General features: G+C 43.2%; 1 protein-coding gene across 2 annotated transcripts; it reads right to left on the reverse strand.

Moving 5' to 3' along the window:
- Nucleotide 1: 1 nt before the first annotated feature.
- LOC133381857 (zinc finger protein ZFP2-like) lies at nucleotides 2-9,697 on the reverse strand. 2 transcript variants are annotated; one of them, XM_061621415.1, is made up of 2 exons: nucleotides 9,354-9,697; nucleotides 2-1,094 (listed from the first exon to the last, which is right to left on the reverse strand). In XM_061621415.1, the coding sequence occupies exon 2, from the start codon at nucleotides 1,024-1,026 to the stop codon at nucleotides 10-12; it is 1,017 nt and encodes a 338-aa protein (XP_061477399.1). In that variant the 5' UTR covers nucleotides 1,027-1,094; nucleotides 9,354-9,697; the 3' UTR covers nucleotides 2-9. The 2 variants fall into 2 exon arrangements, with proteins under 2 accessions (XP_061477399.1, XP_061477398.1); XM_061621414.1 differs by lacking the exon at nucleotides 9,354-9,697 and adding an exon at nucleotides 8,620-8,713.
- Between the last annotated feature and the right edge of the window lie 15,630 nt (nucleotides 9,698-25,327).

The raw sequence follows: 25,327 nt of genomic DNA on the forward strand, positions 1-25,327 counted from the left end.
CTTTCAACACTAAAAGCATGCATAAGGTTTGTTCCCTGTATGCGTTCTGTGATGCAAAGTAAGTTTGCCACTCCGACTGAAGCTCTTTCCACACTCAAAGCATTTATAAGGTTTGTCCCCTGTATGAGTTCTGTGATGCGAAGTAAGGTTGCTACTCTGACTGAAGCTCTTTCCACACTCGAGACATTTATAAGGTTTATTCCGTGTGTGACTTCTTTGATGCAAAGTAAGGGAACTACTCTGACTGAAGCTCTTTCCACACTCGAAGCATTTATAAGGTTTATCCCCTGTGTGACTTCTGTGATGCAAAGTAAGGTTGTTACTACTCCCAAAGCTCTTTCCACACTCCAAGCATTTATAAGGTTTGTCCCCTGTGTGAGTTCTTCGATGCAAAGTAAGGGTGCTACTCTGACTGAAGCTCTTTCCACACTCCAAGCATTTATAAGGTTTATCCCCTGTGTGCCTTCTGTGATGTGAAGCAAGGGTGCTACTACTCCTGAAGCTCTTTCCACACTCAAAGCATTTATAAGGTTTGTCCCCTGTGTGAGTTCTTCGATGCGAAGTAAGGGTGGTACTCTGACTGAAGCTCTTTCCACACTCAAAGCATGTATAAGGTTTCTCTCCTGTATGAGTTCTGTGATGCGAAGTAAGGGTGCCACTCTGACTGAAGCTCTTTCCACACACCAAGCATATATAAGATTTATCCCCTGTGTGACATCTTTGATGTGATGTAAGGTGGCTAGTGCACCTGAAGGTCTTTCCACACTCCAAGCATTTATAAGGTTTCTCTCCCGTGTGACATCTTTGATGCGAAGTAAGGTTGCCACTCTGACTGAAGCTCTTTCCACACTCCAAGCATCTATGAGGTTTGTCCCCTGTGTGAGTTCTTTGATGCAAAGTAAGGTGGTCACTCCGACTGAAGCTCTTTCCACACTCCAAGCATTTATAAGGTTTGTCCCCTGTGTGAGTTTGTCTCTCCTCTTGTCTCTTTGCTCCTTCTTGACTCCTCAGTTTCTGCTCCTGCATCTGTTCCTCAGCTTTTTCCAGTGATACTTCAGATGGTTCTCCCTCAACCTTGACCCCCAAGATGTATCCTGATGAAATGCAAAGGGAGATAAAATGCTGTGGATAAATTCTGTGGATATATTATGATTTGTACTTTGGAAACATATTTCTCGGAGCTCTGTTGATATCAGAATTTAACTGTCAAACCTCGAGGCCTTGTACGGAGTTATTCGAGCAGTAGGTGCTTGGTAACAGGTTGTGAAAAGAGACACACAGAGAGACAATTGTAATAAAAATCTGTTCTCTTATTCCTCCATTTAAGGTGGACAGCCCAGTACTTATGCACAGCTGGAATTTAAAAACCTAGGATGGATCCTGTCTGACAGGAACATGGCCCTTTCCACTTCCCAGATGGCAGCTCGCATCCCCTCCCTCCCTCCCAAAATGTTAGCTCCCTATTACCTGCAACATAAGACAGTGCTGGAAGATGAGACCCCCAGGTCAGACGGCACTCTGCGAGCTACTGGGGAAGAACAAAGGACAAGTACGAGTAGCGCTGTGACTAATGACGCAGCTGGGTCAAAACTGAAAGGAAGCCCAGAGGCTGATGTGCACAGATGTGAAAGGAGAGTCCAGAGTTGTGCGACGTACACAATAGGAACATGGAATGTGAGAAGCATGAACCAGGGAAAGTTAGAAATTGTGAAGCAGGAAATGGAATGCATCAACATTACAATACTGGGCATGAGTGAATTAAAATGGATGGGAATGGGCCATTTTCAGGCAACTACATAATATTTTATGCAGGAAATGATAAATTAAGAAGAAACGGGGTTGCTCTAATAGTGAGAAGTGATGTAGGAAAAGCAATTAGGAGCTATAATGCCAAGTCTGAGTGAGTGATATCAATGAGATTAAACGGGAAACCTATTAACATAACCATCATCTAAGTCTATGCTCCAACGGCAAATACAGAAGAAGAGGAAATTGAGAGATTTTACACAGAAGTACAGGAAGAAATTAAAGGGAAATTTAGACCAAGAGTAGGGATGTTGAATAATCAACAGGGAAACACGCTGAATGACCAAGATAAAAGGAAGATGGAAGCAATACATTGAAGAACTGTGGAAGAAAGAAAAAATATTCAAAGGGACCTTGATAGGCTGGAGGATTGGGTTGAGATCAACAGAATGAAATTCAACAGGGCTAAATGCAAAGTTCTACACTTAGGAAAAAGAAACCAAATGCACAGTTATAAGGTGGGGGATACTTGGCTCAGCAACACGACATGCGAGAAGGATCTTGGAATTGTCGTTGATCACAAGCTGAATATGAGCCTGTGCGATGTGGCTGCAAAAAAAGCAAATGCTATATTAGGCTGCATTAACAGAAGTATAGTTTCCAAATCACGTGAAGTATTAGTTCCCCTCTATTCAGCACTGGTTAGGTCTCATCTTGAATACTATGTCCACTTCAAGAAGGATGCAGACAAACTGGAACAGGTTCAGAGGAGGGCAACAAGGATGATCAGGGGACTAGAAGCAAAGCCCTATGAGGTGACACTGAAGGAACTGGGCATGTTTAGCCTGGAGAAGAGAAGACTGAGAAGAGATACGATAGCACTCTTGAAGTACATGAAATGTTGTCACACAGAGGAGGGGCGGGATCTCTTCTCGGTCGTCCCAGAGTGCAGGACACGGAATAATGGGCACAAGTTGCAGGAAGCCAGATTTTGACTGAACATCAGGAAAAGCTTTCTGTTACAGCCATACGACACTGGAGGCATTCAAGGGGCAGCTGAACAGCCATCTTTCAGGAATGCTTTGATTTGGATTCCTGCATTTAGCAGGGGGTTGGACTGGATGGCCTTAGAGGCCCCTTCCAACTCTACTATTCTATTATTCTATCATTCTATGAACTCTATAAAAGAGATGCAGGGATGACAGATTCATTCATGGAGGGACTGTATGATGAAGAACCAGAAATTTTAGAATGTGAGGTAAATGCAGCTCTTAAAATACTTGGAAGAAACAATCCCCATGAACAGATGACATCCCAAGAGATGCTACTAGCAACTGAGACTGAATATGTCCATATTTTGACAAAACCTTGTCAACAAATGTGGAAAAGAAAAAGGGATCCCCGGGAATGCAGTAATTTTTGAACTATTGCCTTAATATCCCATGCAAGTAAAGTAAAGGCTCTTACCATATATGGAACAAGACGTGCCAGATGTCCAAGCTGGTTTTAGAAAGGGAAGAGGTACCACAAGTCGTATCAGAAACATAAGTTGGATAATGGAACAGACCAAGGAATTTCAGAAGGAAATAATCCTGTGCTTTATAGATTACAGCAAAACCTTTGACTGTGTAGATTATGAAAAACTATAGAATGCTTTAAAAGAAATGGGGGTGCCACAGCATCTGATTGTCCTGATGCACAAAACCTATACTCTGAACAAGAGGCTACTGCAAGGACAGAACGCAGAAATTGGTTCCCCATCGGAAAGGGTGTGAGACAGGAGTGTATTTTATCACTCTATTTGTTTAATCTATATGCAGAATGTATCATATAGAAAGCTGGATTGGACCAAGATGAAGCAAGTGTGATATCTGGAGGGACAAATATCAATAATTGAAGATATGCAGACGACACCATACTACTAGCAGAAATCAGTAATGATTTGAAAAGAATGCTGATGAAAGTCAAAGAAAAAAGCACAAAAGCAGGACTACAGCTGAACGTCAAGAAGACTAAAGTATTGACAACAGAAGATTATGTAACTTTAAAGTTGGCAACGAGAACACTGAACTTGTCAAGCATTATCAATACCTTGGCGCAGTCATTAACCAAACTGGAGACAATCGTCAAGAAATCAGAAATCTTGGACTGGAGAGGGTAGCTATAAGAAAAGATCCTCAAATGCAAAGATCCTTTACTAAACACCAAAGTCAAGATCTTTCAGACCATGGTATTCCCCATCTCTATGTATGGATGTGAAAGTTGGGCAATCAATCAATCAAAACCAATCAATTGGCTGCGACAATGGACTGGATGAGGGCTAATAAACTGAGGCTCAATCCAGATAAGACTGAGATGCTGCTAGTGGGTGGTTCTTCTGACCGGATGGTGGATGTCCAACCTGTCCTGGATGGTGTTGCACTCCCCCTGAAGGAGCAGGCTCGTAGCTTGGGGTTTCTCCTAGAACCATCTCTGTCACTTGAGGCTCAGGTAGCCTCAGTGGCACGGAGTGCTTTCTACCAACTTTGGTTGGTGGCCCAACTACGTCCCTATCTGGACAGGGATAATCAGTTGTCCATGCTCTGGTAACCTCCAAATTAGATTACTGCAATGCACTCTATGTGGGGCTGCCTTTGAAGATGGTTCGGAAACTGCAGCTTGTGCAAAATCCAGCAACCAGATGGGTAACAGGGACCAGACGGTCCGAACATATAAAACCAATTCTGGCCCTCTTGCTGTATGTTTCCGAGCTCGATTCAAGGTGCTGGTTTTGACCTATAAAGCCTAACACGGCTTGGGACCACAATACCTGATGGAACACCTCTCCCGACACGAGCCCACCCATACACTATGCTCAACATCCAAGGCCCTCCTCCGGGTGCCTACTGTGAGGAAAGCTGGGAGTCTGGCAACAAGGGAGAGGGCCTTCTCAGTGGTGGTCTCCAAATTATGGAATGATCTTTTTGATGAGGTGCACCTGGTGCCAACACTGTTATTTTTTTGGCGCCAGGTCAAGCCTTTCCTCTTCTCCCAGGCATTTTAGCATGTGTTTTTAATTTTTTTTATATTGTTTTGAATTTTAAAATTGTGTTTTAAATTGCTTTTAAAATATGTTTTTAAAATGTGTATTTGTTTTAATGTTTTTGATTGCTGTAAACCACCCAGAGAAGTTTGGCTATGGGGCAGTATACAAGTGCAATAAATAAATAAATAAATAAATTTGAAATGTGGTGTTGGGGTAGAGCTTTGCGGGTACCATGGACCATGAAAAAGACAAATAATTGGGTGTTAGAACAAATTAAACCAGAACTATCACTAGAAGCTAAAATGATGAAACTGAGGTTATCATACTTTGTGTGATGGAGGGGGGCCGTCCCAGGACACCCTCCATCGTCCCAGAAGCGAATTCCCCACCCAGGGCAATTGACTCTGGCAAAATATCCTTCTCTGCCAAGGGGAAACTCAGAGACCAGAAAACTGCCAAAGATTATGAGAAGCAAGAGCCAGACACTCCTTGCTCTGAAGCCTTTAGGCAAAATGCCCAATTCACACAGTGGTTGTGGTCAGTGGCCAATGTACCGGTTCAGAGCCAACCCTCTCCTGAATGAACACACACTGGTAAATAGAAATAACTTTATGAAAGAGTAAAAGAGGTGCACAGTTACAGCAGCAAAATAGTCAATATCCACACCCAAAAGGGGCAAGGTAAAACATAGGGAGTTTAGTCTCAACAGAAAAACAAGAAAGCTATCTAGCCTAGTCTCTACTTACACACAGGTAGACAGTTGCACAGCCCCCTCTCCTCAGAGAGAGGAACAGGCAGGAGACTTGATGCAAAATGGAAGCTCAGGAGGCAACATCAAGTAGGCATGATGGGACCCAGGAGAGGAACGCAAGCCAAGGTTTGAACCCCATACTTACGGCAAACTGCCTAGCAACAGGCCGGATCCAATTAACCAATCAGGAAATTTCTTCATGGAATAAGGGCTCACCAATCAGTGGCCAAATGGAACATCCGCCCTAAAACTCCCCAGACTTTACAACCTTGATGGAGCCCAACTTCTCCTGATAAGGGGGTGTTAGGATGGGCCTCTGATTACCCACAGCTGGGAAATAAAACTGCCAACTCACAGCTCTAATACAGAAGCCAAATGTTAACCTGTTAAGATCCCACATTAACAAAGGAACCCCCACAATTCTTTGCTACACAACCATCTTGAATTCCGGTTTTCATGACAGTTTGGACACGTAATGAGAAGACATGAGTCACTTGAAAAGACAAGAAAGTTGGGAAAAACAGAAGGGAGTAGAAAAAGAGGAAGGCCAGACAAGAGATGGATTGATTCCATAAAGGAAGCCACAGACCTGAACTTACAAGAACTGAACAGGGTGGTTCATGACAGATGCTGTTGGAGGGCGCTGATTCATGGGGTCGCCATAACTGGTAATCTACTATAAGGCACATAACACACACACACCTGCACTAAGTGAGTTCAGCGTGAATTGATCCAAGAGAGCCCAGTGCCCCGGAAACCTCTGTGGGAGGAAATATCCTTAAAAGGTGGCCTGTGATATGCAGCCTTTGTGCCTCATCCACCAACAGGAAAAAGCCTGCAGTGGACCAGCCAAACAGCTTTACACCTGACAGGACCAATATCTGACTTAGGATCAGGTAGATATTTGAGCTAAAACGTGGGTTCCCCACTACCAAGTAGAAGGATTTTGAGGTGCTAAAGCAAAGCTGACTCTTCAGACTGGTGGCAGCAATAGAGGGCGAGTGTTGGTTTTAGGCCTTGCAGTAAGTTAAAGAGGGCTCTGGCTGGGAAGCACAGGGTGTGCTGTCCTAGGATCCCAGAGTTATCAGTACTAAATTGGCATCCCAGAGTCCTCCTGTCTGGGAAAAGGTGGTGTAGGAAGTGATGGCAGCTCTACCGGATAATCTGAAATGCATAGTGGGTCAGATTTGTGAAGCAGGCGTGCCAGGAAGGGAGTAAGGCTATCCTTAACCTGTCCCAATTCTAACAGCGTAAATCGCCATCTCCTGAATCTCCTGCATGATCTCCTTGTTAAGAGCTCTCTAGGCTGGATCCAGCTGAGCCCGTTCCTCCTGGGTGAAGTGCAAGGACCCTTCCTCAAAGGTCACCAGTCCCTGGAAGAAGAAAACCATTGCCTTCCTCATTCATACTCCCAGGCAAGGTGTGGACATAATCTGCCCTCCACTCACGCTCTCAGGAGAGAGATGCGACAAGCGGGATATTTTCCTTTAGTGTTTAGAAATCACCTCAAGTCCAGATGGCATCTACCTGAGAGGTCTTAAAAGAACCCAAATGTGACATTGCTGACTTTCTACCAAAAAATAATTACCTTCTCTCAAAGGCTTACCACCATATGGACTGGCAAATGCATTACAATTTGAAAGCCAAAAGGACACAGAAGATATCCGGGAAATCAGAGGCCTATTAGCTGTTCCAAGAAAAGTAGTGGAAAATATTATTAAAGACAGAATTACTAAACATGGAGTGAAATATAGCAATCATGGGATACGAGGAAATGTGCTCTCATGCATCAGTAAGTGTTTAAAGATCAGGAAGGAGAAAGTTGTAATAAATTTATAGTTCTCCCAATGGAGGGGTGTAAGAAGTGCCACCCCACCAATCAAAACGATTAGGACCTGTGCTTTTAAACTTGTTTCTAAATGACATGGATTTGGGGTGAGAAGGGAGGTAACCAAGTTTACTGTTGATATCAAGTTCAGGGTGATTAAAATAAAGAAGGATTGTGAGGAAATCCAAAAGGAACTCTCCAAGCAGGCTTCGGTATTGAAGAGCAAATGCAATTAAATGTAAGCAAGTGTAAAGGGATGCACAGAAGTGAAAAATCCAAACTGAACTGGTGGTGACTGACAGCAGAGAGACCTTGAGGTCATAGCGGATGCCCCAGTTAAGATGCTGATGTTATAGCTATGAAATTCTTTGAGCTCTTTCCTTCGGCTCCGTTGTCCTTTGTTAACCCTTAAGGAGCAAAGTGGCTGAAGCTCCTCCACTGCTTCGCATGGAGAGTGTGGAGAGGCGGGAAGCCCCTTTCTGGTCATAGCAGTCATAGAGGATGCCTAAATTAAAATACTGATGTTACAGCTATGAAATTGGTGAATTCCATGTGAGGGATTATTAAGACGCAGATTGAAAATAAAACTGCCAGTATCATAAAGACATTATGCACATTTAAGATGTGATCCTACTTGGAATACATTGGCAAAATTCTCAATATATTCTTTATAACTGATTGACAGAAAGAAATGTCTATACTCACCAGGAAAGCCACTGAAGAAGACTAATTGTTGAAACGCGTCTGGCTATGGTATACATTGTGCATTCTACGGGGATTGATTTATGTACATCGGCCACTAATTACAAGTTGCCCTTGATTTCCACATTGATATTGCCTTGATTATATGATATATTCTGTATTTTATTGTGTTTGGGCACTGATATTTTTACATATTTTGGGGCATCTTTTTATTACTATATGAGTATACATAAAGATTTTATATTGATTGTTTATATATATATTAAATTTTTGATATTATTTTATAATAACACATTCTATGTCTGTACCTTAATTTTGTTTCGGAGCCCTACTTGGAATACTGTCTTCAGTTCTGGTTGCCTGAACACAAAAATAGCATTGTAGAGGTGGAAGTGGCAGAGAAATTAAGGATGCTTCGATCCGGCCCACTAGAGCCAGCCCAGCCCAGGGGAGAGGCAGACGGGACAGGGCAGAGCTGCAGCCTCCGATCTGGAGGGTCTGCTGGGAGGGGGCGCTTCAGGGGGGTTCTCGCCCCCTCCCACCCTTCCCCTCCGCCCCATTGCCTACCTTTGTTTCCAGGCTCCCCCCTTGCAACTCCGCTCGCCAGCATCGCTGCGCGAGAAGAGGGCTCCATGATTCCAGCCTGCATGTCTCGCCGAGAGGCGGGGCAGGCAAGGGACGTCCCTCCTTTGCGCTCTTCCCTTCCGCTCCGCGGTCCTTCGTTAACCCTTAAAGTGGCTGAAGCTCCTCGGCTGCTTCGCAGGGAGAGCGCGGGGAGGTGGTCAGTCCTCGCTTGCACTTCGCTCTCCTGGAGCTCCCAGCCGAAAGAGGCTTCTTAAAGGGCTGGGGAGCAATCAGGCTGCACTCCGGAGCCCCGAGCCTTGTGCGGTACACCATTTTTATGACAGGCACTATGTAAAGTATGAAATTCCCTGCCACAAGATTTGCTGATGGCTACCAACCGAGATGATTTTTTTTATTTATTTTTGTATTTGTTTCGTTTTTAGACCGCCCATAGGTGGTAGCTCTCTGGGCGGTGTACAAAACAGATTTTAAAAGGGAATGGAGAAATTCATGGAGGCAAAGCTGCCGGTCAAGATGGCTGAGTGCACTTCCTGCATGATCAGAGGCATCTCTGAACCCCAGTTGCTAGAAAACGTGAGGGGGAGCGAGAGGGGAGGGGGAAGCCCCTTTCTGGCCGGTGACCCTTCTCCATACTAAAAATCAAAATGCCATACACATATTTTTAAAAAGACTTCGAGGGAACAGCTTAGGGTAGCCTACACGCTCCTTTCCTTTACCTGTTAGATTTCTCTGTGCAGGGACCAGAAGGCTGGTCAAAAAACTTTACTTAGTTTCCTTGCTTAATTCCAACAAGCACCATCATGAAAGCCGCTTCCTGGATAAAATAAACGTGTAGTTTTCTCTTTCCTTCAGCTCCGTGGTCGTTTGTTAACCCTTAAAGAGCAAAGTGGCTGAAGCTCCTCGGCTGCTTCCAGCGGAGAGCGAGGGGAGATGGTAATGCCTTCCTTCTGGCACTCTCGTGTTACAGTGCACTACTAAGACCTGTGAACATCCTGCAAGCAGATCAGGAGTGGTCGCATTACCACTTCCGGGAAGGGTGACTTCGCTTGTGCCTGCTTTTGGGACGGGCTCCCGACTCAAAAGAAGCTTATTCAGATATAAATCAGTCAGAACATTTTTTTTTTGACTGATGAAATTTCTCCCGGGCAGGGAGAAACGTAGAGATCAACCTCAAAAGCCTGTTTTTGTTGGGAGGACTGGATTTCATTAATTTATGAGATAAGGTCCAGCCAACAATGCCGGACGGACTTTCGAACAAGCTCTATCTGCTTAAGCGATACGTTTATCTTTTCTTTAAAGAGAGAACGGACTAACAGGCAAGCACCCTTCTTTCTATTATTTTTTTTACTTGGTTTAAATTGTTGCAGCCAAAGGAGATTTGTCAGATTGATCGGCTTTGGACAGCTTCTGGGTGAGCTATAACTATTCTCTGTTATCCACGAAATTAACAGCTTATCTCTGTTTCTGTCGCAAAAAGCTGTCCTGGAAGTGCATTCTAAAGATATACACAGAAGAGGGATTTCTATTCCTGATTTCTGTTCCAAGGAATATTATATTGTCTGGGACTATTCTCTTTTTGGTCTATTTTATTTTGACGAATCTGCTTCTTCACGACGCCACTAACTGTTTTGATGCTGGGAACTAAATTTGTTTTGCATTCTTGAACATAGAGAGATAAGGCAGGCTGCTCTGTTTATACTGTGATGTCATCAAGCCTGGAATATTAACCCAATTGTTGCTGAAATAAGAAGTGGTTTTTCTTTATTTTTGTTTTGCTTTGTTTTCGTGGTTTTAAAAATGGCAATCAAGAAAGTGGCTGAGAATCTGGAAGTAACTATGTTTCAGAAAATAATGGATGAGATTGAGATAACGAAACAAACCCTGCGACAGGGTAGTAAGGAGCTGAAAATTGAACTGAGCAAAATGACGCAGGAGTTTAAAGAAATAGGGGACCCTGTGAGAGAGGAGAATGAGATCAGAGATGAGAAAAGAAAAAATAAAGGGAAGATACAAGCCCTGGAGATTGGAACAAATGTGGAATTGGAAAAAGATCTGGAGTTTATGGATTTTAGAAATAAAATCTATTGTTTGGAATTTAACGTTATCTCTGAAGAAATTAATGAAGATATTAGAGATAAAGTTATCAATGGCTTGGATAATCTTCTGGACTGGAATGATGTGATGGAGCTTGATATAGAGAAAATCTATGGAATTAACTGCAGCCATGTGACAATGGAAAAACTCTTAAGAGATGAGCCAGTGCATTTTGTAAAAAAGAAGAACACAGATATGACTTTACAACAGTATTTCAGCAACTTATTCAGAATGGATGGCAAGAAAATATTTGGGATAGAGGAAATTCCCATCAGACTCTTATTATATGACTATGGCTACAACAGCAAGATTATTATGGAATACTGATAATGGAAGATTGGACACTGAAATTACTGGACTTAACAGGACTATTGAAGATGGAAGATGGAACTAATAGGGATAATGGAATAATGGCTATTGAAATTATTGGATCTAACAGATTCTGATGAGATGGATTAATCGAAATGTTTATTTGGACTATGGTTATGACAATAAGATTATTATAATTATTAACGAGATGGATTAATTGACATGTTTATTTGGAGAAAAATTGATAGATATATTTCTTAAAGAATTGAAACCTCTCTTTGACTTTTTGTGGAAAGAATAAAGTAATGTTTATGAGAATTGATGATTAATTAAGATAACTACTGGAGGAAAGTGATTTTATAATATGATTTAAGAGACAGGATTGTTATATATTGTAGACCTATAACTGATTTGATATGTGACAAATGGGAAGTCAACATTTTATTTTGTTTTGTTTAATCATTTTTGTTTTGTTTTGTTTTTTGTCTTTGAATGTTTTATGATTTTGTTTTCTATGTTTTATGAAAATTTGAATAAAAATTATTGTAAAAAAAAAAAAAAGGAGTGGTCGCATTACCAGCCCATAAAGAAATCAGAACAAATGCGCAATAAAGACATGAGAGAGTCGAATTCTGCTGCTTCCTAAGTGTGCTTGAAGATGGTAGCCTGAAAGCAGAATTGGAGTTCTTGGCATGGGTTCCGGTTGGCGCTGAAGGAGAGCAGGGCTCTCATGCCTTTAACAGCTGAGTGGCAGGCAGATATTAAACAGAGCAAGCCTTTTCTAGTCCAGAACTAAGATTATGGGGAAAGCTTCCCCTGTTTGATGTTGTATTTGTCAGGCATCTATCTGCAAAAGAGGGTGCACATTTGCTCATGACATGAGGGGCATGTATATTCCACAATTCTATTGGAATGTTTAGGTTCAACTCCAGCTTGGTGGGTTGAGGCTGCACGGGGTTAATAAGGGTAGCTAGAGAGAGCTAGACCTCTTGCTGGTTGAGGCCATACCTATGAGGCCATACCTATCCTTTTGATCCTGCCTTCTCTTCCCTTCCTGCTAGACTGATAAGCAACAGGATGTTTGATCCCAGTTCCTTCCCACCTTTCTCTGTTGTTTCTTTTTCTCTCGAGAGGGGAGCAGACATCTTCTCTTTGTCTCTCCTCTCAACCAGGATGAGGGCGAGTACTGGGACCAGTGCTCGTAGCTCTAGCCTAGCCAGTTAAGCTAGATATAGAACTCTTTCCGATCAAGCATGTACTTCCAGAATGAAGTAGTTGTTTCTTATTTTAAAGCTTAAAGTCTCTGACTAATTTGCAGGGAAGGTAGAATCTTAGCAAAGATTCAAACACACACACACTAAGCTCGCTCAATACTCACCGTTCCGCAGCGCTACGCAACTCTGCTACGCATCTCAATGGAGAAATTCCGACAAATTCTTTGCTACAGAACCATCTTGAATTGAGGGTTTCATGAAAGAGGGAACCCCCTTGGAATGATATGTTCAGGTACTTTGGTCAGATTTGACAAAGTGCAGGAGCCCCCAGAATTTATGTAATGCATGTGAAGGACTTGCCACTTTGAGGTTAAGCCCAGGCGGCCATTAGGGAAGCCACGGGGACAATGGTGACTTTTGCTGCCTTAAGTTCCTCCATCTGATCCCAGCTGCAATGCTCCCCCTTTCCACCTGCACCATCAAAGACCGGGATCTCCTCTCACCTCCACCCGCCACCCAGTCATTTTCTCCTCCCTCTGCAGAGGGATCAGCTGTCTGTCTCAGCAGAGGTCAGATGCGAGCTGCAGGGATCGCAGGAAGCATCAACTGAGATGCCGCTTAGAAAGCTGGGAGCAGCAGAGGGTTCAGCTCCTTGAACAGCTCCTTGGAAAACCCGGAGTGGATTCCACTGCCCCACTGACATGAAGCCCCCTGCCTCCACTGACTGGGAGGTTTTTTGCCCATCCTGGCGGGGACCCTGCCTCACCACTCTTCTGGAGAGAGATCCACTTCTGTCCTGTTGCAAACCTTGTTATTCTGCCCCCTTTCCCACCAAGTATCCTTAGAACCATAGAGTTGGAAGGGGCCTAAAAGGCCATCCAGTCCACCCCCCTGCTGAATGTAAGAATCCAAATTAAAGCATCCCGGACCGGTGGCTGTCCAGCTGCCTTCTGAATGCCAACAGAAGACATATTCATCTAGTCTCCCTCTCCCACAGCATGAAGTCTTACACCTCAATGGTAGCTAGTTAGTTAGAGGTAGAACATGTTCCCATCGAGCATGCACGTCCAACAATAAAAATCCTTTCTTGTTTTCTTAAGTCTCAGTGTGACTTTATCCAGGAAAAGGTCTGCTACTTCACATAAATATTCACACACAGAGCTCAACACATCTGCTGTTTTTGCTGCTCGGCTAACACATATAACCAGTCCTCTTCCGTTGTGGTGGTTGTTTTTAAGATTCTTTCCAAAATACAAAGGAAGAAACCAAAAATAATCAGAATTACATCTTGTGAAATACTAATAGAAGGTAGAATCATAGAATAGAATCATAGAATCATAGAGTTGGAAGGGGCCTTGTAGGCCATCGAGTCCAACCCCTTGCTCACAGCAGGAAATCCACAGCTAGAGCATCTCCCGCAGATAGCTGTCCAGCCTCTGCTTGAAGACATCCAGCGAAGGGGATCCCACCACCTCCCTAGGCAGTCGGTTCCAATGCCGAACTGCCCTTACTGTCAAGAAGTTCCTTATAATGTCCAATCCGAATCTACGCTCCTGCAACTTAAAACCATTTTACCTAGTCCTACCCTCTGGGGCAGCAGAGAACAAATCTGTACCCTCCTCTATGTGACAGCCCTTCAGGTACTTAAAGAGTGCAATCATGTCACCCCTCAGCCTTCTCTTCACCAGACTGAACATGCCAAGTTCCTTCAACCTTTCCTCATAAGACTTGTTCTCCATACCGGCTATCATCCTCATTGCCCTCTTCTGAACCCGCTCCAACTTGTCTATATCTTTCTTAAAATGAGGCGCCCAGAACTGAATGCAGTATTCCAGATGAGGCCTGACTAATGCAGAATATAGTGGGACTATTACTTCCCTCGACCTGGAAACTATAGCTCTGTTTATGCAGCCCAAAATGGCGTTTGCCTTTTTTGCCGCAGCATCACACTGCTGGGTCATGTTCAACTTGCGATCCACTACAATTCCAAGGTCCTTCTCACACGCACTACTGCTAAGCCAGGTATTTCCCATCCTGTACCCATGCATTTTGTTTTTGTGGCCTAAATGCAGAATCTTGCATTTGTCTTTATTGAATTTCATTTTATTAATTTCAGCCCAATTTCCTAGTCTATCCAGGTCCCTTTGGATTTTATTCTTGTCTTCCATTGTGTTAGCTATCCCTCCCAGTTTCGTATCATCCCCAAACTTCATAAGGCTTCCCTCCACCCCATCATCTAAGGCACTGATAAAAATGTTGAAGAGTATCGGCCCCAGGACAGAACCCTGTGGCACTCCACTCGAGACCTCCTTCCAGTCCGAAGCAGAGCCACTGACAACCACTCTTTGAGTACGGTTTTCCAACCAGTTGTGAATCCACCTGACAGTATTTCCATCTAGTCTGCATTTGACTAGTTTGCTAATCAAAAGGTCGTGGGGGACTTTGTCAAACGCTTTGCTGAACTCTGGATAGATGACATCTACAGCATTTCCACCATCTACTAAGCTAGTGACCCGATCAAAAAAAGAGATGAGATTAGTTTGACAGGATTTTTTCTTGACAAACCCATGCTGGCTCCTAATATTCACAGCATTGTCATCTAGATAGTTGCCAATGGACTCTTTTATTATCTGTTCTAATATCTTTCCCGGTATTGAAGTCAGACTGACCGGCCTGTAATTCCCCGGATCTTCTTTTTTACCCTTTTTAAAGAGCGGGATGACGTTTGCCCATCTCCAATCCTCCAGCACCTCTCCCGTTCTCCAGGATTTCTCAAAGATGATGGCAAGAGGTTCCGAGAGTACATCAGCAAGTTCCTTCAATACTCTGGGATGCAGTTCATCAGGCCCTGGAGATTTGAACTCACTTAGGTTAACTAGGTATCAGTGGCGTCACTAGGGGTGTGCGGGGTGTGTGGACCACACCAGGTGACACCATCAGAGGGGGGTGACTCTCAGCTTTAATTTTTTAAAAACTAAAGTTTCTAGGTGGTCCGGTTCTTGAGATATGCATAAAAATATCAGCTGCCCCCCAGTTGCGTCACTACGGGGGTGCGGGGGTGCGAACCACACCAGGTATATACAGCTCGTTCAGGAGGCTCCCTTTTTGCCGCCTTCATAGATTTTAAGGCGGCTTTTGACTCTATTTCTAGAGAGATCCTTTGGGATAAACTAGAAGCCACTTCCATTGATAGACGTCTACTGGCCCTGATCCGTGCTCTTCACTATGACACCTCCATATGGATCAGATGTAATCGTGCCGGTTTACTCTCTAGTTCTATTTCCATACATAAAGGAGTCAAACAAGGTTGTATTTTGGCTCCCACCCTTTTCAATCTGTATATTAACTCCTTAATTTCAACCCTGTCGCATTGCTCTTCCCACCACCCCTCCTTAGCTAACAGACCGGTGTCGAATCTATTGTACGCGGATGATGCAATTCTACTGTCTCTCACCCGTGTGGGTCTTCGCTGCCTGTTAAGAGCTCTTTCCCATTGTTCGAAAGACCAACTAGAGATTAACTATAGTAAATCCAAGATAGTAGTGTTTTCTCGAAGGAGGTTAAAATATCACTGGATGATAAACAATTCCCCTATTGAGCAAGTCTCAACTTATAGATATCTAGGAATCTCTCTTCATTCCTCCGGCCATTGGCACTTGCAGGAGTTGAGTGCCTGTGCGACAGCAGCTAGAACTTCCAAGGCCCTGCTATCCTTTTTTTGTTCAAACGGAGGTCAATATATTCCTTCAGCTGTCAGGGTCTTTTCTGCTAAGGTTATCACAAAATTGCTCTATGGGGCTCAAGTAAGCACCTATAGAACCTTTTCCTCTTTTGAGAAAATTCAGTCTAAATTTCTGAGAAGTATATTAGGTACCCCCCCCCCGTGTTTCGAACATTAAACTTCGTTTTGTTACAGGTATGCCCACTATTGAGTCACGTATATGGATCCTCAAATACAAATACTGGCTGAAGCTAAATTTTGAACCAATAGGTATCTCCCCCCTGGTACTAGTAGACAACTTCCAATCAAATTGGAGGAAATCCCTTACTATTCATCTTGCGTTACTGGGATTTTCTCCATCAAGTATTTTGGCACTGGGCTATATGAAAGCTCTGGACACTATTAGACAGAGAATTTTAGATGTAGACTATCAGTCCCTTGTGTCTCTTTCTGGACACCGGCTTGTCTCTAATCTGTACCCGAAACCGTTCACCATGGCTCAACATTTACTCCATCTATATATGCCGAAACTCAGAAGGGCATTCACTCTGGCTAAATTAAACGTATTACCCTCTGCTCTCTTAGAGGGCAGGTATAGAAAAATCCCCTTTTCAGAACGTTTCTGCCCCTGTGATTCGGGAGCCATTGAGACTGTCGAGCATGTCCTATTGGAACGTAGATTTTATGATGCCCCAAGAGGTCGTTTTATCTTGCCCCTTATTCAGAAATTTCAAGGTAGAGATATATCCTTCTATGCCCAGTACCTACTGGCAGATAAAGATTCTTTTATTACATGCAAGGTTGCTAACTTTTTTGTGGCAGAGCTAGAAATTCGCAGAAAATTGATGTCCCAGGAATTTTAATCCATATAGAAGTTTTAGTTTCTTTTGACCCAACTGAGTTTTGTACTTGATTGTATTGACTAATTGTTTATGTCCCATTTTCTTTGCTTTTAATATGTATTAAGGAATATTTTATTTGGTAATTGTTTGGCTGGTCTATGACTGTAACAATAAACATTCATTCATTCATTCATTCATTCATTCATCAGAGGGGGGTGATTCTCAGCTTTACTTTTTTTAAAAAATTAAGTTTCTAGGTGGTCCGGTTCTCGAGATATACATAAAAACGTCAGCTGCCTCTGTTAAATCTTTTTTTAAACTACTGTATAGCACTTCGTAGCTTTAACCCCGCCCATTCAGGATTGCAGCCAATCAGTGAAGCATTTGGTTGACCTGTGGCAGTGTCTAGTAAACCTCACTGCAAGGCCAGAAAATGGTGGTTTCCCCCCCCATTTATCTGAAAATCTCATAAATTGGGTTAAGTATATACATTTCAGTTTTTTCCCCTCTTGTGTGTAGGAGTCAGATCCTGGGCAGTATTTTGAAAACCTTCCCAATACTTGCTTTTGTGGGGGCCCCCGAACTGTGGAATAGTCTCCCTGATGAGGTGCTCCTGGCGCCGACGCTACTATCTTTTCGGCGCCAGGTGAAAACCATTTTATACTCCCAGGCATTTTAAAGTGTATTTTAACAGTATTTTAGATGTTGTTTTGTTTTGTTATTGTTTTGTGTGTTTTTGGTTTTTGATTTATTGTATTTATTGTATTTTGATATTGTACTGGTTTTATCTTTGATGTACACCGCCCAGAGAGCCTTCGGGCTTAGGGGAGCATATAAATTAAATTAAATAAATAAATAAATAAAATTGCTAATCCCATATCTCCAGTGTAAATCCCATTGAATTCAATAGGATTTACTTTTGAGTAGACATGGTTATCAATGTGCTGAAAATCAGTGGGACTTTGGAGTGAATGTAAAAAAGAATTGTGTTTGTGTTCTCTTTCTGCCCCCCCTCCAGTCCTATTTTAAAGCAAGTAGGCAGGGCTTACTTAGGTATTACAGTTTTTATTCTGTAGGAAAATGATACTGATTTTTTAAAAACTAATACTGATTTTTCTGCAATGACCAACTGGTTTGACAATAAACTATTATATGGGCTGTATGTATTTATACATCTGCAGTCTGTGTGTAGTCTTTCAAACAACCCTGTGAGGTAGGGTTGGAAACCAAGGCAGCTCACAACAAGAAATAAAGCCATTTAAAATCCAAGAACCATAAAGCAAGAATAAACAGTTGGAAAACAGCCTAAAGAGCATGATTCTGAATTTTGGGTTGGGTGAATGAAGTTTATTTATTTATTATTTGATTTATATCCCGCCCTTCCTCCCAGTAGGAGCCCAGGGCGGCAAACAAAAGCACTAAAAGCACTTTAAAACATCATAAAAACAGACTTTAAAATCTATTAAAACATCTTTGAAAACATTTTTTTGAAACTTTAAAAAACATTTTTTTAAAAAAAGAAAAGGCTTAGAAACATATTAAAAAGCAATTCCAACACAGACTCAGACTTGGATAAGGTCTCAACTTAAAAGAACAAGTTGAAAGAACAAGTTCCTTATCACTTGAGGCTGTAGTTCTCTGCACACTTCCCAGTTTGAGTAAGCCCCATTGAATACATTGGGATTTGCTTCTGAGTAAACAAACATCGGATTGCACTATAAATATATTTACAGATTGTGTAATTCATAAACATATTTGATAGTGATGTTTATATAAATATTTCTTCATACTGTGTCCCAATAAGTATTGGATTTCACACTATGGTTGTAGATGATGTTTTCCTCTACATTTTAAGTGTGCCCTTCTTCCTGGGGGTGGTCATGGTTCTCCATTGTTTTCATCCTGAGGGGAGGATAGGCTGAGAGATGGTGAGTAGCACATTTAAGGTCTCTTCACCTCCCCCCCCCCCTTTTAATTTGTATTTATTTTATATTTCTCCAATATCTTCCCCTGGCTGTTTTTATGTATTTTAAATATTTTTAGATTAAATCGATAGAAAATCATAATTGTGAACCTCCCTAAAAGCAATTTACCTATCCTTATGTTTTGGCAAGGTGATGATGTGAAGGCATGCTGGTAGAAAAAGAGACCATGTTTGAGGCATGTTATAAGGTGTTTGAGGACTTTGTCACACATTACTTTTTGAGACCTGTAGATTCATGTTGGAAAGAACAGGTGCAGGTATTGAATGGTGGCTTGGGTGCTGTTTTTTCAGTCTACGCTGCATGCGTAGGGAAGGTGATACATCATCTGGCAGCTAGCTTCATAACGTGAGAATGAAAAACATTTGGATCACCATTCACTTGTTTACTTTTCTCACTATTGAGACCACTTCATATATTACTTTTTCGTACACACAAATTTAATCTTTGTATAGGAAAAAGTATTTTGTAAAATGTGAAGGACAGTGGCTGCCCAGTCAGTATAACCACTGTACAAGATCTACTCAGCCACTAATTACCTTTTTGTTTTGAGTGCCCTTTTGCCTGGGTCTTGGTTCAGGTGTGTATCCAACTTTGATGTGCTTATGGAAGGGGTGTGCAAGTAGTGCCCCCCCAAGTGTGGAGACTTGGACAAACATCGTGTTATGGAAAACCAAAGTCTGTGTGAAAGTACATATTTGGGAATGCCATCAGTGTAAACCTAAACACACTTAATAAATAATATCGAACTTGCACGTCACAAAATATATTACGGTCATGTCCATAAGCACCAGGAGGGTAGTCGCCCAGGGGATCTTAGTCCCTCTGCTTTTTTGGGAGCAGAGTCCCTATGTCTCCAAGCATCCTACAGTCAGCATGAAAAGGGAGTGTGTTAGTCACTGAGAAGAGTCTTCTAATAGGCTTCCTTGCCTTTCCTGCTGATTGGAGCCAATCAGAGTGAAAGGAGGTGAGTCAGCCACTGAGAAGACTCTTCTCAGTTGCTAACGCTCTCCACTTTCATGCTGATTGGCTCCTAGAGATGTTTGTTGTTGTGAGAGAATGCATTAACAAAGATCTCATTCTTAATCCAGGAGCAAAAAAGGGTGTACGTGGCTGTAACTATCATGAAGGGACCCTGCAGCTCTGAAGTTTCTACTAAACAACAGATAAATACCTATGTAACTTTGTGTCTGGAGACGTATTATTAAGAATCACTTTCCATAATTGTAAGGAGGTATGTCCACACGCATGCATCCCAGGTACCTAAATGAGGGGTGGGAGCAGCATAGGGACATAAGCAGATGTCTTAGATGAGGGGTTCCCAAACTTTTCTTCTACATAGACCACTTGAAAATTGCTGAGGGTCTGAAAGTATCTGAAAATTTACTATGGGCATATGCAAGATAATTAACTCCCATTAGTGATAAGAGCAAGAATTTGAGCTGTGCGTATGATATTGTAATTTAAAGGTGTAATTTTAATTTTGCTAGTTTGTCACTACTATTGCCATTACATTCAGTGATATAAGGGAATTACGATTTACGAGTAACATTAGTACAAAAAACATTACTAAGGATTCTGTATGGTCTGATACGGGAGGAGGTCCATGGGGCGGGTGACACCATGAGTTACCACACCAGGTGACACCAACCCTAGTGACGCCACTGCTACTACGTATTTCCTGACTAGCTCCTTATCAATCTTGAAGTGCAATCCTGACCACTTACTGAGATTGCTACCGATGCAAGGTTGCACACTGTTCCCTTTTTGGGAGAAAACAGAGGCAAAATAGGCGTTGAGCAGTTCTGCCTTTTCCTCGTTATCTGTCAACATTTTGAAGTCTTCATTGAGCAGCAGTCCCACCATTTCCTTGGTCTTTCTCTTGCTTCGAACATATCTGAAAAACCCCTTTTTGTTGTTCCTCTCTTCTGTCACCAGCCTCGGCTCATTCTGGGTTTTAGCTTTCCTTACGCTATTCCTGCAAGCCCGAGCTGCTCGTTGGTACTCTTCCTTGGTGATGCATCCTTCCTTCCATTCTTTATACATGCTCTTTTTTATTTTTACCTCCTCCACCAGTCTTCTGTGTAGCCACATTGGCTTTTTCCGATGTCTTCCATTTTTCTTCCTCTTTGGAATTGTTTGCGATTGCGCTTTTTGTAATACGTTCTTCATGAACTCCCACGCTTCTTGGGCTCCTTTTTTCTTTAGTCTATCTAGCCACGGGATCCCACCCATCATTTCCCTGAGGAAAGGTTGCAGCATTTGGGGCTTTTTAGTTTAGAGAAAAGGCGGGTCAGAGGAGACATGATAGAAGTGTATAAAATTATGCATGGCATTGAGAAAGTGGATAGAGAAAAGTTCTTCTCCCTCTCTCATAATACTAGAACTCGTGGACATTCAAAGAAGCTGAATGTTGGAAGATTCAGGACAGACAAAAGGAAGCACTTCTTTACTCAGCGCATAGTTAAACTATGGAATTTGCTTCCACAAGACGCAGTAATGGCCACCAGCTTGGATGGCTTTAAAAGAAGATTAGACAAATTCATGGAGGACAGGGCTATCAATGGCTACTAGCCATGATGGCTGTGCTCTGCCACCCTAGTCAGAGGCAGCATGCTTCTGAAAACCAGTTGCCGGAAGCCTCAGGAGGGGAGAGTGTTCTTGCACTCGGGTCCTGCTTGCGGGCTTCCCCCAGGCACCTGGTTGGCCACTGTGAGAACAGGATGCTGGACTAGATGGGCCACTGGCCTGATCCACCAGGCTCTTCTTATGTTCTTATGTTCCCATGACCCAGGACCTAGAAGAGCGACAGCTGGTCCTGAGTCCTAACAGCCCAATTACTAGCACCTGGGGTGCATATTGGCAGACTGATAGCAGACAGTAGCTACAGGCCGGAACAAAGCCTTCAGAAAAGTCCTCTTGTGAGCCTTAGCGCTGACAGGCAGCTGTGACTTTGACCCATGAAACAATTTCCCTGTTGACCTTGCATCTTCCACACTCATTGTGGCACCTGGATTCCCAGGCACCTTAGACACTGAATGGAAGAGGTGTTCTGGTGCTACAGTGGAATTTGGCTCGTGTTCCTCGGCCTAAAATTCCTGCTGGATTGAGGAAGAAAAGTGAATCAGTAGCCAATGCAATCTTGAAGAGTTGCCTGCACAGATGATGGAGAATTTTCTTTTTGGGATCTTGGACTGGGGGTTCTTGAACAAATTTGAAGACACAGGCTTGAAGCAAAAAGTAGGGCGTTATTCTTTACAAGTGCACGCAGGGTCAATTACAAACTTTTTCCACTAGTTGGAGCCATTGCTTCAACAAAATCAAGAATAAAATATATGTTTGTCAACTGTTTCACTAATAATTAGTTTCCCAGGATCAAAGGGTTAAAAACATCAAACATGAGTTACATGCTTATTTGCTCATAAACATTATACTCATTAATTAATTAAAAGTTGATCACACACACATGCCTGTTTGTTTCATTTCATGAGAAGTTCAAGGTGAACTTGCTTCTCTATGAGACTGGATTTTAGGGTCCCCCAAAGGCCTGTGGGCATTTTTACTTAGTTCCTTCTGATTTTATATTTCATAAAGATATATCTTCTTTATACACCCCCGCCTGCCCTTTCCACTCGCTCATTCACTCAATTGCCCTGCCGCCCCCACTCCCCCTCTCCTCTGCCTGCTCTCTCCGCTCACTCACTTGCTCAGTTGCCCTACCCCTACCCCGCTCTCTCCCTCTACCTGTGTCTCCACTTGCTTACTTGCTCAATTGCCCTGCCCCCATCCCCGCTCTCTCCCCCACCTGCCCTCTACACTCGCTCACTCAATAGCCCTGCCCCCACCCCTGCTCTCTCCCTCTACCTGTCTCCACTGGCTTACTCAATCACCCTGCCCCACCCTGCTATCTCCCCCTGCCTGCCCTCTCCACTCACTCAATCGCCCTGCCCCTACCCCTGCTCTCTCCCTCTGCCCGCTTACTCGCTTAATTGCCCTGCCCCCCGCCCCACTCTCTCCCCCCCACCTGCATCATATGTATCTCTTTATGATTGTGAAGCACAAAACCTTTCACACACTCTAGGCAATATACCAGCTCCCGTGGGCAGGTGAGTTCAACTTTCACACTTCCTGAAACACAGTAAGTATTTCACTGCAATTCAGCCCCACATATGAACTGATTAGTAGTGCACATGGCCATTATTTTCTGTAAGAAAACAAGCTCCATATAAGGCAATAGGAAAGGGCAGGTCTCCAAAAGGGGCACAGACTTGCAACTGCTCTGCTCCATGGTATTATATTTCAGATTGCTTTATTTATTTTATATGTTTATGTTGCATCCCACTCTGGTATAGATCTTAATGAAGTATAAGTTATAAATAAAAGTACTGAAAAGTTTGAGTTGCATTTTTACACATAACTGCTGGGAGAAGCTGTCTCAGGTATAGTGTCATCAATGTAAAGATAAAACCCAGCTCTGTTTCTGAATTTCTGGATGCATTCCACATCCTTGAAGAATGTTCAGAACTATGAGAGATCCAAAATGCACCTGGTGATTCTTGGCTTGTGCAGGTGATCTAGAACCCATCCTAGAAGTATTAAAGGATTTGTAGTGGTTACCATTTGGGTTCTCTGCATCCAATTAATGGTACTAGTTTTGAATTGGAAAACTTTAACGTCTGGAGAAGAGTACTTCCTCCTTTACAAGCCACTCCCACAATTTCCTCACATTTTCCAAGTCCTGGTCTGGATCCCAACATTTAGAGAAGCTGCTGGTGGCTACTGGGTGCAAGCTCTCTCAGTGGTGGCATCCATGTTATGGAATTCCATTGCTGGGGAGATCCACCAGACTTTCTAACATTTAGAAAGGTAGACTCAAATCTAAACCTGTCACCCAATTAAAGAAATATTAGTTAATTAACAAAAGTAGTTTTAGTTGGATAATTACAGTACATATACCTAAATTTACAAATGTGGAAAACAGTGCTTCTAAAGAAGAAAGCTATCCCCCTAACAGAGAGCTTGCCCCCACCTAGTTTATTTTGCCCAACTAGAGTTTGCTCCTTCTGTGCCCACATGCAATTTTTTTTCTAGTGCCTGTGCCCCCCTCCCAACGGTTTTATTCTGATGCCATTTCTGGAGCAGAATTGGGACGTGGGAGTCATAATACTAGCAGTCCCATGTCACTTCTACCATAGCTGTATTGACACTCGCCCGGCCCCCCACCCCCCCTCTCTCCCCCGCCTGCTCCCCCACCCCCCACACTCTGCTCTGAAGGAACTGAGTGAGGAAGTGCACAGGTGACAGAGATGCTCCCACGATTCTAAATGGGATGCTGAGACTTTTACTAACCAGAAGCTGTATATATTTGGATGGGCAGGCTGCAGGCTAGACTTAAGGTGGTGCAAAATGAGGCCCACCCCCTTCAGCTTGCACACACACGTATTCTCACATACAAAAAGAATAACTCTTTTATTGGACCGTTCATCCTTTCGGTGTTTGTTTATTCTGCTCAAGAGGGTTGCATGTGCAGCTGTGGCTTGAGGCTATGATGTGGCGATTGGGAGTGTGGAGCTTGCCTCAATGCCTACAATAGCATTTCCTTAGCTGAACCTACTGTGTCTGGCCCCCCTCCTGGATTTGGACTCTGAAGAACCAAGAAATCCCTCCCTTCTCTTACAGACTCTCACACACACAGTCTGTCTGCTCTCTCAGCCACACACACACACACACACACTATCTCTGTCTCTCTCCTACACAGTCTCTCTCATTCAGTCTCTCTGTCTGCTCTCTCTCTCACATACTCTGTGTCTTCTCTTACACACAGTCTCTCACATAGACACAGAGTCACACACTGTCTCTTTCACTCTCTCTCTCACACACACACCCCTCATCCCCCTTTACCTACAGCGCAGGCAACAAATTCTGAGCAGCATTATTAAGAGCCTCTCGCTTTGCTCTAGCCGCTGCCCCCATGACTCTTCTCAGACAGGGAAGCCAGTGACAATGATCAAGGCTTTATTAATGCTATAAGAATCCCACAAGGAGAGGCCTAATGAAGCAGAAAGCAGGGGGGGGGGAGGTGGCTGTGGCAGCATGCACCCTTTATATTTATTTATTTTTAAAACTTATATACCGCCCGACTAGCAATAGCTCTCTGGGCAGTGAACATAGATACAATAAAATACAATATAATACAAAAACATCAGTCTAAAATCTAATTTCACAATCTAAAAACAGCAAAGGCTAAAATCAAATTACAAACATTACAATCGTTAACAAAGAATTAAAATGCCTCGGAGTAGAGAAAGGTTTTAACCTGGCGCCGAAAGGATGATAGTGTCGGCGCCAGGCGAACCTCCTCAGGGAGACTATTCCATAGTTCGGGGGCCACCACTGAGAAGGCCCTTGATCTTGTCACTGCCCTCCGGGCCTCCCTATGAGTCGGGACCCGGAGGAGTGCCTTCGTAGCAGACCATAGTGTACGAGCCGGTTCATAGCGGGAGAGGCGTTCCGACAGATATCGAGGTC

This window comes from Rhineura floridana, chromosome 3 (assembly GCF_030035675.1).
Source record: "Rhineura floridana isolate rRhiFlo1 chromosome 3, rRhiFlo1.hap2, whole genome shotgun sequence".
NCBI classification, from domain to species: domain Eukaryota; kingdom Metazoa; phylum Chordata; class Lepidosauria; order Squamata; family Rhineuridae; genus Rhineura; species Rhineura floridana.